Here is a 16,790-nt window from a genome sequence, read left to right as displayed (position 1 = left end):
GAGGGAATGAAGTTACTAAAAGCTAAAATTGTGCATTGGCAAGCGTGCTGTGGGGATCAAGATTGCACAAAACTCTGCTATATCCTTGTTTAATGATCATTTGGAGCCACCTGCAGGCACAAAAATATATTTCTGTACTGAAGCTATAACATTTTGATCCAGCACAGATGTCATGCTAGCTCCCCTAGCAAATGATAGTTTGCAGAACAAAAGCTGGCCTCAGGAATGTGTATGTCCAACCTGGCATGGTTTGACAGCCCCAGATGGCACTTGAGGAGAGAAGGAAGAAGCAGTAGATCGGAGGCTGGAAGACCCAGGGATAGAGAAGAGAGGTCCTTCTCTGCTGAATCCAGGGGTCTCGTCCGTTCCTCTAGAGGAGCTCAGAGCCTCACCAGGGAGGAGGGAGGCCTTTGACCAGCCAGAGGGACCAAACAGGTGGAGCTGAAGGCAGAGGGGCAGATACAGTTTTGTTGTCAAGAACCACATGTCACCTTTGCAGGTCCCCCGCCCCCCCATAAGCTCAATAACTTATGTATCCAGAAAATTATTTAACTTTTAGAATGTCTGCCAGTATGCTTCTTACTATGTTTTTATTTTGTTTTTAATTGTTGATGTTTTGTAATGTGTTTCTAATGTTGATAAAGGATGATGATGATGATGATGATGATGATAATGGCCATCACTGCCTCTTGGGGGAGCAAGTTCCATAGTTGGGCTATGCACTGCATGAAGAAGGCATTTTCTTAAAAATTTGATCTAAATCTTCCAACATTCATTGGATGTCCATGAATTTTAGCATTATGAGGGCGGGGGGACTTTTCTACACACCCTGCACAATTTTTACTTACCTTTCCTCTAAAATGAAAGGTCCCGTATGCTTCATAGAGGACTTGCTTCATCCCCTTGATCCTTTTGCTTGTCCTTTTACGAATTTCTTTTCAACTATACAGCATGCTTTTTGAGACTGTCCTTTCCCTTATGAGGGGTCTGGGTCAGTTTATTTTTTGCTTCTGAGTCCGTACCATTACTCCGCTTCAATAAAGATCACTTCCTTAACTTACAAGTACTGACATCTGCTGCTGTGTGTTGGAGCGGGAGCCAGAACACTGGATTTGTGCAACACTGAACTCCAGCAAAGAAAGAGTGACAGAATGTACTTGCTGCCAAGGCTTCTGATTTGCAAACTGTGGTTTGCAGGGAACTAACAATCTATCTGCAACCATCTCCTGCCCAGAACCCTTTCAAACTGCCACTAAAAACATTGAAGCTTCAATCCAGACATTCTTGTTCATAGATGCATGTAGGGATCTCCAAGATGGGCAGTGCTGTTAACTCAGAGACCATTCCCCCCTTATTGAGGATTGTGGACTGGCTAGAATCAGTCCCCTATAAGCCTCAAGCAGATGATCTATACTTCCTAGTTGCACAGGCTCACCTATATGCTTACAGCCTCAGTCCACCACAAAATGCATTCTCAGGTTCTAGGTGAAGAATTTTCAAGGCAAGCATTTGGTTTACGTTAGCCCATGACTTGGATCATTCTATTCAATGCTATTAAAAATGGAGGTATGAATAATGTTTTCTGTAACTTTTTATGTAGGGATGGATCCCATTTCTGTATCCTTGGAAGAAGACAGTGAATGTCTGACTCTGACCTGCCAGAGTAAAGTCTGCTCACACAGGTGAGGGGGGGGGGGAGTGAACCCACAGAGCTCGTGTTGGTGGAATGAATGAATCTTTATTTGCATCAGCAAATATTGGCCATAGCAATAAAACAACAATACAATATACAAGGAATAGAAATAAAAAGTCAATTATATAAAATATGTTTTAGGGTTTTGAATCAATAGCCAAATAGTGGATCTTATTTTGATTGCCCCAGTAAAAACCTTGCCACCTTTGCTGTCTCCTGCTCATCTTGATCTGCCTCCAGAAAGGACACTGTGTGGCTGGAAACCAATGGCCTTCTTCCCAGGGCAGAGGGTGTGGGTGAAGGGAGCCGTGATTAATCCATATGAGCACAGTAGCTGTGTTTGGATGTAACACTAAACTATTATTTGTGTTTAAGAGTCTTAGTGGGGCTTTGGAGAGAACCAGAGGAGTTTAGTTATCTTTGGATACAAATTCTAAGGAAGGACAGAAAAGAATGATGCCACTCTGTACAGCAAAGAAGATACAGAGTCCAACAAACTAAAAATTGTAAAAAAGGGCAGATATATGCACAAAATTGTTGTGGTGGCAATACTGGGTGAAAAGAGTAGTTTAGTACTTGGGGTGTGCTATTGTTGCCCTGACCAAAATGCTTAGGGTGAGCTTGAGATGAAGAATGAAATCAAGGAGGCATCCAAAACTGGAAGTGCTGCAGTGATAGGTGACTTCATTTATTCACACGTAGATTGGGTACATGTACGACAAATACGTGACATTAAATAACAGAGCCTTAGAACCGTTCATGTTTAATGTTTATGTGTCATGTTTAATGCTCATCACTGCTAAAACCATAAAGACAAAAAATGAAACATTATTTTAAAATGTTAGTAGTTGGAAACAAGCCAGGGAGGTGTTCCTCCCTGTGGAACACCCTCTCTCAGGTGTCAAGGAGATAAAGAACTACACAACTTTCAGATGGCATATGAAAGCAGCCCTGTATCGGGGATGGGTGGATTATTATTATTATTATTAATATTATTATATCCCACTCTTTCTCCGAAAAACTTCTTTGAAACATATTTAGATGGCAAGGGAGTCAAAGTTGTGCTTAAAGGAGGATAAGTATGGAGAGAAGCTCAGTAAATCTTTGCATCTGTCTTCATGGCAGAAAAGAAAAGGCAGATCCTTGTATCTGAACTAACTTTCAAGTCCAGTCAAATTTGACTTTGGAGTGTGGTGCTCATCTCCACTTTCAGGCCGAGGGAGCTGGCGTTTGTCCACAGACAGCTTTCCAGGCCATGTGGTCAGCATGACTATACCACACCTCACCAAAGAACAAATCGAAAATCTTAACACCCCGATAGCGCTGCTGGAGGTTATTACAGTGGTTAAACAAGCTAAGTTAGGGAAATCGCCTGGACCTGATGGACTATCCTCGATGTACTACAAATTCTTCCAAGGAATACTGGCTCAACCACTGGTGGAGTTAATGAACCAAATTCTTCAAAGGGAAGAAATCCCACCTTTGTGGAAAAAGTCATTTATAGTATTAATTCCAAAACAAGACCAAAGAACTATGCACCCAAAGAATTTTGGGCCAATATCTTTATTAAGCAATGATTATAAATTATTTACAAATATCATGGCAAATAGAATGATAACGGAATTGAATACAGTAATCCGTGAAGATCAAGCGGGTTTTTGCCATCTAGACAAATGAAAAATACCATCAGAAATATTTTGAATATAATTGAATATCTGGAACAGCGCTTCTGTTTCTAGATGTGGAAAAGGCCTTCGACAATGTTTCATGGACCTTTATGACAAAGATCCTAGATGATATGGACTTCGGGCCAGCAATTTTATATTACTAAAGATTAAATGAAAATACTAACTCAGAATTTTTATATTACTAAAGATTAAATGAAAATACTAACTCAGAATATAAATAACCAAACAAAGAGAGAACTGGAAAATGACTTAGGAATTAAAGTGGAAAAGAAAATTAAATACATAGGAGTATGGATTGCATCTAAAAATCTGAACTTATTCTGAGATAACTATAATAGAGTATAGACTGAAAGACTTTCAAAAATAGGAGCGTAATTAAAATGTATGATATTTGTCCAGTCTCTCCCCCCCCAAACAAATGCCCAAAATTGGCTGCCATCAACCAGCAAAGAACAAACAAGTGTCAGGCTGCTGCCAGTGACTCCCACAGCCGGTTGCCCAGGAACATACAAAGACAAGGAATGTTCTTACCGTCCGCTTTTATGGGTGTTGAGAAATGCCCTCTGTCTTTGAGCTCTTTGCTCTCCTACTTTCAAGGCTCGCCAGGTTCTGGGGGGCGGGGTCTGGAATGCTTTCTAAAGACTCTGTTGCCCCCCTGGTTATTCCTCTTCCTCCTCCTCTCCCTTTATTTCCCAACTTTTCCTTTCATCTGTCTCTGAGCTGTGACCTCCCTCAAACCCCTGTTGTAAATCTATACTGTCTTCCTGTTCTCTGGAAGGGTCAGGCTGGGAAGGCGGTCTCCACCATTCCTCCTCTGCCCAGTCCCTGACAACAAGTAAGGAAGTGGGAAAACTCTGGCTCTTTGGATATCTGAATCAGCCACACGTTTGGGCATAATTCTTTAGGTTCAGATAATTGAATATGTTGATAATTAATGTTTTGATAGCAATGTGTGCAATGTGATCTGAATCTGACTTATTATCCTGGAATGTGAACTGATATTAAAGAAGAGAAGTAATTTGGAACTTTTTCTTAATGCAAGACAGGATCTCTATGCAGAAGCCAAGCATGGGACAGGACCAAAGAAAGTGAGGGAAGAAGGGCACATGCTGGGGCACCAGCCCCCAGCTCCATAAACCTTGGTTTCCTGAACCAGGGGTCAGTGTCCAAACCTGACCATCATGTTACCCTGGCTAATGCAAGACTTAATTTAGCCTCAATCACCCGTCTGAAATGGAAACAATAGGAAGAAACACAAGAAAACCTATAAAGCGGTTTACAGTTGTGCTATGTAAATAACAGAACATAATATTCTCGATTAACAAAATAGTTCTTCCAAATGCTGTTTTTGGCTAACACTGTGTTATAGTGGGTACAGCGGGATTGTAGGTGGCTGGCATTAAAAATATCTAATTATGCATTGCTACCAGCCTGACATTAGTTTTGCATCTGAAAGGGAGCTCTGAATTCTTCCTTCCACTTTTCCCTTACAGAGTGCAGACACACGATTGTGGAGGAAGAGCGGCTGATTGGTTTTCTGCCTTTCTTGGCCGGCAGTGCTGCCTGATCAGGCAGAGTTCAGACTTCAAAAGAAATGCTAATAAGAAAGATGAAAAAGGTATACATTTTGCATGGTTGTTAGGAAATGAATATCCCAGTGCTGCAAATGTGAAGTGTCAGCATGGCTTATATGCTCTTTCATAGATGAAAATCAAAATTGCCCCAGTGATACGGGATGCACTGAAATTACAAAATGAACACACGATGGACTGACTTTTAATACCGCACTACTAATAGGGGAAACTTCTGGGTTTTATAACAAAAAGAAAACCTTTGTATCCAACAACATATAGTGAGCACTCCAAACCATCACTGAAACTATATTCATATTGAATATCCTATTAAATAAAATTGTAATTAAAACAATGTCTGAAAATACCTTGATATTGTGCATTTCTGTGAGAAAACCAAGGACTTGAACATTACTTTATTACATGCTGCAGCATAGTTGAAGCTGCATATGCCTGTGTTGGGTTAGTGCTTTGATAGAAGGCTACTGGGATGCTTACATAGGGTGCTCCAAGCTTTCCAAGAATAAGTAGGAAACACCAATATTATTAGCAGTATTTTCCAAACACATTCATTGTATGTTGCAGCCCAAGAGAGAAGTAGCTCTTCTCCTTTGCATTACTCTTTCCCTCTGCTCTTAATGCGTAAGCAAAGAACTGTGCACTCTTTTGAGCTATAATGGACACAGGGTGCAAGAAACCTTCCCCTTGGTTTCTGGATTTAGAGTTGGGACATGTGATGAGTCAGATGAGACGTCACATGCCGATGGAAGTGAGCCAAGTCAATTCAAATGGACCAAGTAGTGGTTATGACGAGGCCAGTGGGAGGGCAGGATTGTTAAGGGTGCGTAAGTTGAATAGTAAATGGGATGTTGGATGGGTAACGAGAAGAGATCAGCAAATGGAGAGCGAGGGCTTGGAGATGCATGCAGAGTAAGGAGTTTGGGTTTGGGTTCATGGATGGCAGGGATAGATCATATTAGGAGTGGTGCTCAGTCATGGTGATTGCCCCAAGCAATGCTTCCATGCCTTTCAAGAGATAGAATCCTCTTGAAGCTTCTAAGGATTTAATATCTTTACCTGGTATGAATCGAGTGGGACTACACATCCCACTCACCATGTGAGAACATTTTGGCTCTGCCTGATAAGAGTTTTCAAATCCCACCATCTACTGTCAGAGGAAGCTGGAGAGATCAGATGGGGACACACGGGGATGGGGGAGCCTTTAATCCTTGCTTTTCTCTGTTTAGCAGCTGATTCGCAATAGATGTTCGGTGGAGCAGGAAAGTGGGCTGCGCGCTCTCTCTCTCTCTCTGTGTGTGTGTGTGTGTGTGTGTGTGTGTGTGTGTGACAGAGAAAGAAAGGGAGAGATAAGAGATTTACTGCAAATTCAGTCCTCTTCAACTTTTCAACTTCCTCTGCCTATAGGCATGGGAGCCATAAGAATTATCAAGGGACATAGCTAAGCTGTTTGTTCTTGTGGGTGTCACATGCAGTCTGGCTCCAAGCCATGCAAATAGAGGCAGCCAGCTTGCATGTTGGCCCATTCGTGTACAGCATTAGCGCATAAGCAGTGTGCTTGCCTGGCTTCCAATTCACTGACATGCTGATGCATGAAATGACATGCATGGAACCAGGGGTTTTTTTCCCAGCTGGAGGTCACTGGAGCTCAGTTCTGGCACCTCTCGGGGGGGGGGGGGGCGCCATTGCCATTCTAAGAGAACAAGGGATAAGTTTGTGGTGAGCTCCAGCACCTCTTTTTCTAGAAAAATTGCACTGCATGTAACACTTGCGCAAGTAGCAGCCACAGCACCTTTACCCCTCATCTTCATGGTGTCTGTTTTAGTCATAAGGGGCCTTTGATAGAGACTGGATTCATTCCACTGTGCTCAGAATTTCTAATAATTATCACCTTATACTGAATGTATTTCAGGAGAGACCTCTTCTGCAAGGGCCTCGCTCTCTCTAGTCAATGAAGCACAATACCTCCTGATCAACAGAACAAGTATTTTGCAGCTGAGAGATAAAGTTGTGGAAAGGTAAGTGCTTCCTCACCTGAAAAGGCACATTTCCTTGTGCTGCCTCTTTTTGTCCTTTCCATGAGCAAGACTTCTTCTGGCCCAACCTCCTTAATGTTTCACTTGTACACTGACTACTGTACATGCCCAATTATGGCAACTATTATTCTTAAGATTCTTAAGCCAGTAGCTTTTCTAGTCCAGTGTCTCGTCCATTGTCCACACAGTATTCCAGGTGTGGTCTGGCCAAGGCAGAATAGAGTAGTACTAGATTTAGAGACTAGACTTCTATTGATGCATTAGCTTTTTTTGCTACAGAATCACATTGTTGACTCATGTTGCAGTCTACTAAGACTTCTAGATCTTACATAGGTGCAGCTGGTTATTTCAGGCTGAAAGGGACAAGTGGCACTTAGAAGAACAGAAAGAACAATCCCTTCTCATGGGCTCCAGTGTTGCTGCAATTCGGGGATTTTTTAAAACGGGAAATTTTGTGACGCATTTACCTAGACTTGGGAAGGTTTAAGATGGCCGCCCTCATCTGACCATACCACCCATAGGTGCCAACTCTCTATGGCTGAGGGGATGGAGCTGGGCCTCCCCCAACCTTGAGGGGCCAGGCCTTCCTGTGCCTGCCTGCGATGAGCCCCTTTGGGCTTTCACACGCCAGCAGCGTGTGAACTTGTTGCAGGCAGCGCCTATGACACCACCTAAACCCACTGTAGTTGAGCAGTATTACGGCTGTCCAAAGAAGCAACGTGCAGGTATGAGAGATTACGTTCCCTTCTTGCTCCTGCTTTGCACCATTCTTGGGTGCTGTTGCCAGGCAGGAATAGGTGCTTCAGCTCTGCCTGTGGTTGAAACAAGAGAAACAAAGAACATGATGAGGCATTAAGAAAAACGAAGAAGAGGTGGAGTCTGAAGTGACAGGAACCAAATTCCTTCTTGCCTCTTGGGAAGTGGGGGGAAAGAAGGAAAGGAATTTCAGAGCGGGGGGGGGGGAGGACTGCGGCAAGCTGGCAGGGCTCCCAGGTGAGGAACGGTGAGAGGGGCGGCAAACTCAGCATAAGCCTAGCTACGTCACTGATTGCACTTGTTCAAACTTTGTTCATGTTAGTAATTAAGGCTATGGGAAAGCTTTCGCCTTTTGAATGCAATAGAAATCTGTCTTCATTGAACTGAGAAACATGAAAGCACAAGTGTTACTGAACTCATTTGGGTTAATATTAGACCATATTGTTTCTCCCTCTGCCTCTGTGGAACAGACTAGGTGAATCACTTCCCCCGCAGGAACTCGTCCACCGCTTCCGTGCCAACATTGTAGTCAGCACAGATGAGCCGTTCGAAGAAGACCTGTGGGAGGAGATTGCAGTGGGTCCCCTGCGTTTCAAGGTACAAATGGCTGCAGCTGTTTGTTAGTGTCATGCGGCATGCTGGGAAATAGTAGGCAGCAGCTTCTTGCAAGACAATGATTCAGGCAAGGATCTGGAACAGCTTTTTGGGATACAGAACGGCTTTGAGCTAGAATAGTCTGAGCAGCAGTGTATTACTTTGTGTGTGCAATGGCTCTCTGCTACCGCAGAAGTGACCTGGCATGGCCCTGTGATGCAAGGGCAAGAAGGCAGCCGGTACGTGTCAGATTTGTTGAATCCTGGGAGCCAAGACCCAAGTTTGGGGCAGGAACCCTTTGGTAAGAGAACCCCAGCAGAGATTTAACATCGCAAAACATTCAGCAACGAAAACCTAGTGTAAAGCCTTTAAAAAGTGTTCTTCCACTGAGTCCCTTAAATGTCCCCTTTTAAAAGCGCTTTCCAAATTGTCCCACTTCCCCAGCATAGACATTGACCACACATTTGGGTAAGTCCTAAGAGAGTTTACTTTAAAAAAAACACCTCTTCAAATGTCAGATCCATGTGCTTTTCCACACAGCAGCCAGAAAAGATGGACAGGCAGTCAAGACGTTGCTTAGTTACAAAAGGTAAAAGTTAAACTATTGATAAACTATTGAGAAAATGATCTGAAACAGAAGAGGCTGGTCATAGTCATGTGGTCTCCTTATGGAGAGAGAAATACTTATGGAGAGAGAAATACTGGCATGGTGACCTATTGCTGCTAAGGTGGAGGATGATGGCATAGGCTCAGCCTGGCAGGACAGTTTATTCTATTATTTTAACCCCTTCATACACTGGTTAGATTTACATACTAAAATTATATGAGGCTGGAACCCTACAAGACCGACCAAGAGCCCAGCCAGCAGCTCCATGATCTGGTGTTCCTTGTGGCCATGCTGTGGTGGAAGGAGGAATACAGTTGTTGGACCTGAGAGACTTATGGCACCACTCCCCGCTCAAGTAACTCCCTGGGTTTGCTTCAGGCTTCTCCCCCCCCCCCCCGCCGCCAGTTAGCTTCCTGTTCTCTTTATATTGAGTCTGCCAATGTTTCCTTTCACTCTGTCAACTTCCCTCACCCACTCCACTATTCCCTCATAGCCACTTCCAAGAGAAGCCCCTTTGGGAAAAACTTCTTCACAGTGGATTCTGCTTCTCTATTGGTGGTTCCGTGAGGCTCCCAGCATGGACTTGCCTGCTTGTCTAAAATAAATACTGCTTCTCATAGGCTGGCCAGACGTCAAGAAAATTCCTGACAAGTCCTGGTTTTGGGGGGTAAAAATGGCATCAGGGGGGAATTTTGCCAAATTGGCAAAATGTCAGGGAAAACCAGGCTGTATGGCAACGCGCTGGAAAAAGCAGCGGAAACAGCTCCAGAATCACTATGGGGTGGGGGGGGGAGGAGGTTTCCCACCAAAAGCTCAACTTTGGGGGTGTCAGGAATTTTACTTTTTGAAATATGGCAACCCTAACTTCTCATTGGAGAAAAATTAGACCAATGGGTATAATTGATAGGTATGTGAGGATCCTAGGCACTATAATTAAACACTGTCTATGTTAGTAATAGGAATACTATTATTATTACTTATTAAATTTGTATAATGCCATTCATTCAAAGATCACAGGACGGTTCACAACATAAAAATACAAAATGAGAACACAAAATACATTATAAAAACAAGAAAAAGAACAAAAACAAACCTTTCCCCCCACAAAAAAAGCCACAGTCCTTCAAAAGAGTAATGTTGATTCAATTAAGAGTTGTAGGCATTTTGAAAGATGTTCTACTTGAAACTAAGTTTATGCTGTATAATAGAGAACAAAGCTTTAAAACTAAGGCAAGCTAGTTAATTGATATAATAGAGAATAACGTGAATAAAATAGAATAAGGAGAGCTGAATGAAAAATTGTCTTGTTTTGTTATGTTTTGATTACTTGTATAACCAGTATGAAAATGTTCCCTCATGTATGCTGGTTTGTTTTTATTTAAATTATCATTTTATCTGCCCTTTCATTTGGAAGAACATATCTTGCAAGAGCTTTTGTGTTCCCAAAAGATTGGGGGGTGGGAAACCTGTTTTGCCTGGCTGGGCTGCACTGCCTCTTGGTTGGATGGATGGAGAACTGGGGGGGGGGGGGCATTTGGCCTGGCTGGGATAGATCATACAGTGGTACCTTGGGTTAAGAACTTAATTCATTCCAGAGGCCTGTTCTTAACCTGAAACCGTTCTTAACCTGAAGCACCACTTTAGCTAATGGGGCTTCCTGCTGCTGCCACGCTGCCGGAGCACAATTTCTGTTCTCATCCTGAAGCAAAGTTCTTAACCCGAGGTACGATTTCTGGGTTAGCGGAATCTGTAACCTGAAGTGTATGTAACCCGAGGTACCACTGTATTGTATCGCCCCACCAACCTATGCTTCAGTCCTGCCCACTTTTAGCTCTTTGGTGTGGATCCTCCAGAACATTTCCCATTGTGCATTGCGGCCCTCAGCCTGTTGCAAGAAATGCTATATCCTGCGAGGCAGTGGAGGTTTTCCCTTTCCTGCTGCCTTGTGGGATCTCTTCAGGAGAAGAAAAGGCCAAGGAGTAAACCCTGCACAAATCCAGAGTGGAGTGTGTAAGGCAGATGGATGGTGCTTTGAACGCCTCCCTCGGGCAACACTGCTGCCAGGCGTATTTCTCTGCTTCCTTTTGGAGCACATCAGCGAGGCTGAGAGGCTGAGCGTCTTGTCGTCTGGGTAACCCGGGACCTCCATACGCGCAGCTCAGGCTTATGCCTCAGGGAGGTCACTTCAGTGCTGCAGACACACTAAAAACAAGGCAGGAGGCTGTGTGATTTGATGTTTGCAGTCCTTATGTTAAGAGTTTCCCCCCAGATTCAATTTGGTGGCTGAAGCTGAAAGCATTCTCCAGGTGGCTGCTCATGGGATTCCAGCATGGCAGCAGTAGTTACTACTAGTTCTTTTCTGAATCCCTTATCCCAGACAGAGAGGAAGCCTTTGTTTCTTGTTGTGGCCCCTGCTCTGACAGGGTTGAGCCACTCTGTTGTGCCTGCTCTCCACTAAGGCATCTTCTGGGTAGAGAGCTACATTCTTATGCAGAAGATGGCAGAGTGCAAGGGAAGGTAGCAGCGCTTCCTAAGTCTCTGATCTGAATAACAGAGTTGTAGAGTTGGAAGGGACCCCAAGGGTCATCTAGTCCAACCCCCTGCAATGCAGGAATCTTTTATCCAGTGTGGGGCTCAAACCCACAACCCTGAGATTAAGAGTCTCAGGCTCTGCTGACTGAGCTATCCCAGTACCTTCAAGAATGAGGGAAGAAGCAAAGCCCAACGCCTGCTTCCTATGAAACTCCTACATTCTGGAGTTCTCTCTCTCTCCAGACACACACACACACACACACACATGGCATCATCACAGTTTGAGAACTTATTCTAGCCAAGCAAAAGCGCGCAGGAAGGGAGTGGAGCAGAGCCAGTAGGAGCTGTGGCGGGAGCATCGCCTGGGAGGCTCTTCAGGGCTGGGCAGAGAAACCTGGAGGGCTGCATTTCACCCCTGGGCTTGAACTTACGCAGCCTTGATTTTGCAGAAGGCTGAATAAACACCAATAACTCTTCCAGTAAGTGGGGCAAACACTTGCCATGGTTTACATCCCCACCCCTGCTCAGCTTTGCAAGCCAAAAATGTTTGGTGCTGGTGATATGGTCAGAATGGTTGCTGCTGACATTTGACTCCTCTAGAAGCAGGTGTGTTGTGATTCCTGGCTAAGTGGGGGCTTCAAGATCTTCTCTGTGCAAATTTCAGGTTATTGGGCCATGCCACAGATGTCTGGTTATCTGCATTGATCAAAAAACTGGAGAACGGAACAAGGAATTTCTTCAGACTCTGGCTGCCACTAAAGACAAAAAAGTCAGTATACAAATACTTTTTTTCAAAAAAAATGTGCCCTTTTCCCTTACAGGGAAGGCTTACAGTTAAAATAAGAACAGCTGAAAACAGAGAGAATAAAGAATAATTTAAATACAATTAAACATTAATAGAATTAACAGTAACCATGTATGTATGTATGTATGTATGTATGTATATGTGTGTGTGTATAGAGAAACAGACAAACAGACAGATAGAAGATCTATTAAAAACATACAATTACAACAAAAATAGCGCAGCATCAGCCCTCTCCTTAAAAGCGGTCAGTTCCCAAAAGCCTGTTGGAAGAAGAAGGTTTTCACCTTCCAGTGGAAGAACAACAAGGAGGGAGCCAGTCTAACTTCTCCAAGGTCTGGGAGCAGCCACCACCGAGAAGGCCCTCTCCCACATGCCCAAGGAGTGTGCCTCTGAGGGGGGGGGGGGACCAAGAGGAGGGCCTTCCTTGAAGATCTCAAGACCCAGGCAGGTTCGTATGAGGGAATATACAAATGTGAATGAGCTGCTCAATGGAGCTTTGCTGCCACTTCCACAAAACCTTTTGGTTTTAAAAAAGGGGAGAAAGCAGAAAGCAAGGCAAGCTTTCATTTGCCTTCCTCCCCCCCCCCCCCGTCAAACCCTGAAAGATCTGTAAGTATAATAAATGTTAAGCTTAATTTTTAACAGAGCATCATGCCTCCTTTCCTGTCTACATGGGGGGGAGGGTTCTTAAAAGTGTTTACCCAGTGATAACTATAGAAAGGTCAAATGCCACCCCACCCCACTAAAAAACAAAACAGGCCAGAAATTGTCCCACAGTACAGTAGGATTCAAGCTAATAAGCCAAAGTCTGGGTAACTTCCACAGCAAATACTACAGTGCTTCCTCGGAAATCTTCACATAAATTAAGGCTGAATTTAAGCAAGAAAAATGGAAATGGTTCTGAACATCATCTTAATTAACCTGACCATTGTTTCTGTTCATTGCACTGCTTATATACTTATAGGAGTACTTATACTTATAGGAATTTAGTTTAACCATCCAGAGGCATTGCACTTGTTACTGTTCCATCTGTTGGGTATTTGATCTTACTTACAAATGTTTCTCCCCTCAGACTAAGTTTGGAATATACCTGATGAATCATCCTGAGATCCAGGTCTCCCATCCAGATACATTGTCAGTGGGATCGCCAGTGTTTGCAGCGGTAAAGAACATTATCGCATGTTGACCATCGGCTGAAGAGCAAACAGGTGGAGGATTCCTCGGCTAAACCAGCATATGGGACGGTTATTCATATGTGTTCTCAACAGCAATATGATCTTCTCCAATATTATGAGTAAAAGGTCAATCACCTTTAAGAAATGACATGTCACAGCTAATCAGGTGGATCAATTTTTGCAACTCTATATCATTTGATCGTTTGATTTCTTTTTTCCATTCAGGTTCACGAGAGACTTGTTGCAGGGCAGTGATGCTGACTAGGAAATTTAATGTCCTCAAAATGCCACTTCACAAGTTAGACTGATAGTTAATAACCTCAAATAGTCAGCTGATTTAAATTAAGTATGGTGTGTGTGTGTGTGCAGTGTGTGGGGGGGGAGAAGAAATAGTGCTTTAGATAAGAAACAGAGATAGCCGGCTGGAAGCGAAGCACTTTGGGATTCCAAGGCTTTAACATGGATAGCAAATTTGCTGCCTTGCTGCAGTGCCTGCTGTGATGCACTGCTTGTAAGTAAAACAAATGCAAGTAGCACCTGCAACAAAGGACTCATCCAGACTTCTGCTTTTTTGCCAATTATTTTTATTGATCTTTAACAAATTGCCACCAAATTAATACAAGTTTAAAAGCTGATTTCCCACCCTCCCCCAAATGTCCCCTCTGTTTTCCTCCCTTCTTTGCTGCTCCCAATAAAATAACTTTTACAGCTATCTTTTCAAAGTACACTCGTCCCTTCTCCCTACACATCACCTGTTCAATTACCAATTTCTGCTATGGCTTTTATACATTGTTATAACTTGTCCTGAAAATAGTCGAATAGAGTAAATCCTCTTTTATCTATCTATAATAGTCATTAATTGGTTTTGAAACATTTACCCCTGATGCCTCTTGAGTAGCACTTTGCCTGAGAAAAACAGGTCCTGCTTCTTCCCAGACAACACACACATAGTCCTCCCTAACATGGCCTTGAACATTGCTGTCTCACATCTGGCCCCAGTAATAAACAGAGTGAAAAGGAACCCCCTAGAATTTTTTTTTGTATAAATATATAATATACATTCCCTCTCTCACACTGCCAGTCTCCCAGCCTCCCCCATACCTTGCATATCTCCAGTTTTAATCCTCAATTTGACATACAATCAGCTCATAATTAATTAATTAATTAATTAATAATCCAACAATCCAAATCTCTTCTTATTTTCAACTTCAAGCTTTGGGGCTGATGTAATCCCACTTTCTGTTTTTTACCCAGCTTTTGGTCGCTCACCCAGCAGCTGGGCTTTAGCACCAAATATAAGCCTGAATGGAGGGGGAATTGGCCTGGTTTGTGAGCATCTAAAAAAGCATGTGTTAATTATGAGGCAGTGCCATGAGTTTATCCAGAATAGATCATTCCAAACCAACCTTATCTCCTTTTTTGATACCTTTACTACTTTAGTCCTGTGCCATTTCTTTCCTATCTCTGTCTTTCTTCACCTTCATGCAGGCACTGGCCCGTTTTGCTCTTCTTGCTCATGGCAAGGCTTCACCACCACAAACATAAAACAGTACAAGATTGTGTCTTTACAGCCCAAGCCTACAGTCTCTGCATTCCAGTGCTTGCTAGTTCCGCTACATTCAGTGAGGCTTGCTCCCTGCTTAGTTTGCATAGGAACGCAGCCTGCATAGCAGTGTAGCAAGTTCATTACCCAATTTGTGGACTAGCACCAGATTTCCCCTTGTTGTGCATAAAGATTGGTTGTGACACTTCACTTGAGTGGCACATTTGACCAGGGCCACTGGCAAGGCAAGGTGACCAGCCCACTGGCAAGGCAAGGTGAGCCAACCACCACAGGCATCAAGATCACACACACACACACACACACACACACACACCATGATTTCTGAAGTAGATCTTCACTGAGCCTTTCTTCACTGGTGGGGATGGAAATGCCATTTTGTGGTTCACCTCAGGTGCCAAAATGTCTTGGGCCAGCCCAGAATCTGACCCAATGGAAAAGTGAAATGGAATGGAGAGGTTTACATGGCTACAGCCTAGATGGAATGCTGAAAAAATGCCGTGGTAAATTGAGCCGCATTTTTTATTCAAGTGAATAACTGTATTTGTGCACTGTCTACTTAAACAAAATAATTTTGCTGTACGTGAATCCTGACAAGAAATGCTTTGCAGATATTATCCAAATATTTTTGAAGCTAAATTTATTTGTCTGATATTTGAGATCTATATTTGATATCATGGGATACTTGATTCCAATATTTTATATTTAATAATATTTAATAATATTTGATATGACATATGATATATTAGTATCTGAAAGCATTTTATGGAAGACATGAAATAGACATGAAATAGGACTCTTATTTTTTGTAATACCAGCCAAAACAATCAAGAGAATGTAAACAAATCCAAAGAACTCAATTGGGAGGGGAAATGTCTCTCAGGACAAACTATTCTGTGTTAGAATTTGCATTCATCTTTCTGAAAAGCAGGTTGAAAATATTTGCCAAATTTCAAATATTAGAAAATATTTGTTTCAGCTAAAATATATAATTTGTTTTTCTATGAGTTCATTTAATTAAACGGACATCTCTTACACTTTTTGCAGAGTGGTTTGTCTGTCTATTCTCTATTGGGGGCCTTTGAGATATTGTCACCCAATCTGTGAACACAAAGCAGTTGGTTTTCCTCTGTGATGACATTTTGGATTGAGATGATGGACTGAACTGCTCCAGACTGTGCCAATTTGGACATCTTCGGATATACCACTGCCCCTTAGGCATGGTGGTTCCTGAGACAGGAGGGCAAGCAGACCTGGCATGGCAGCTGAGTGCACAGAGGAGCAGCTCGGGAGCCACCCGCCAAAGGCGCAGTCTTGCCGGCCGCAGGACTCTTTCTCACGGGGAACACAGTGATGAAGCAGTACCCTGCAGGACTGGCCCCTCCTGCTTTCTGAAGTGTTGTCAGGAGGGCAGGAAATGAGATATTTGCAGGAAGGTTCCTGAGATCAAGGAACAGGTTTTCATCTGTTCCATTGGTTTAAGTCCTCCCCTCCAGAGCAGACAAAACACAAGCCTGTTCCATCTTCCATGTGACAGCTGTTTAGATATTTGAAGATGGCTATCATATCTCCTCTCAGTTGCTCCCACAATTACTCCTCCTAAGGCTTGGTTTCCACACCCTTGATCATTTTGGTTGCTCTCTGCACACGATCCAGCTTGTCAACATCCTTCTTAAATTGTTGTGCCCAGAATCGGACACAGTATTCCAGGTATAGGCTATCCAAGGCAGAATAGAGTGGGACTATTACTTCCC

General features: G+C 43.2%; 1 protein-coding gene across 2 annotated transcripts in view; it reads left to right on the top strand.

The window, feature by feature from the left end:
* Positions 1-16,071, top strand: part of MOCOS (molybdenum cofactor sulfurase) — an 84,714-nt gene extending 68,643 nt beyond the window's left edge. Inside the window, exons 10-16 of one of the 2 annotated variants that reach the window (XR_014503966.1) lie at positions 1,601-1,682; positions 4,875-4,999; positions 6,883-6,988; positions 8,233-9,245; positions 10,882-11,387; positions 12,024-12,264; positions 13,373-16,071. Coding sequence is in view for 1 of the 2 variants with exons in the window: in XM_083407624.1 (XP_083263750.1) it covers positions 1,601-1,682; positions 4,875-4,999; positions 6,883-6,988; positions 8,233-8,359; positions 12,160-12,264; positions 13,373-13,486 (659 nt within the window). In the remaining variant the exon portion in view is untranslated. The remainder of the gene's footprint in view (positions 1-1,600; positions 1,683-4,874; positions 5,000-6,882; positions 6,989-8,232; positions 9,246-10,881; positions 11,388-12,023; positions 12,265-13,372) is intronic. The other variant, XM_083407624.1, reaches the window with a different exon arrangement.
* Positions 16,072-16,790: the final 719 nt, after the last annotated feature.

Source organism: Podarcis tiliguerta (genome assembly GCF_965153285.1).
Source record: "Podarcis tiliguerta genome assembly, chromosome: 13".
Classification (NCBI taxonomy): Eukaryota; Metazoa; Chordata; class Lepidosauria; order Squamata; family Lacertidae; genus Podarcis; species Podarcis tiliguerta.
Note: the sequence above shows the minus strand (reverse complement) of the source record. Positions and strands in the feature narration are given on the sequence as shown.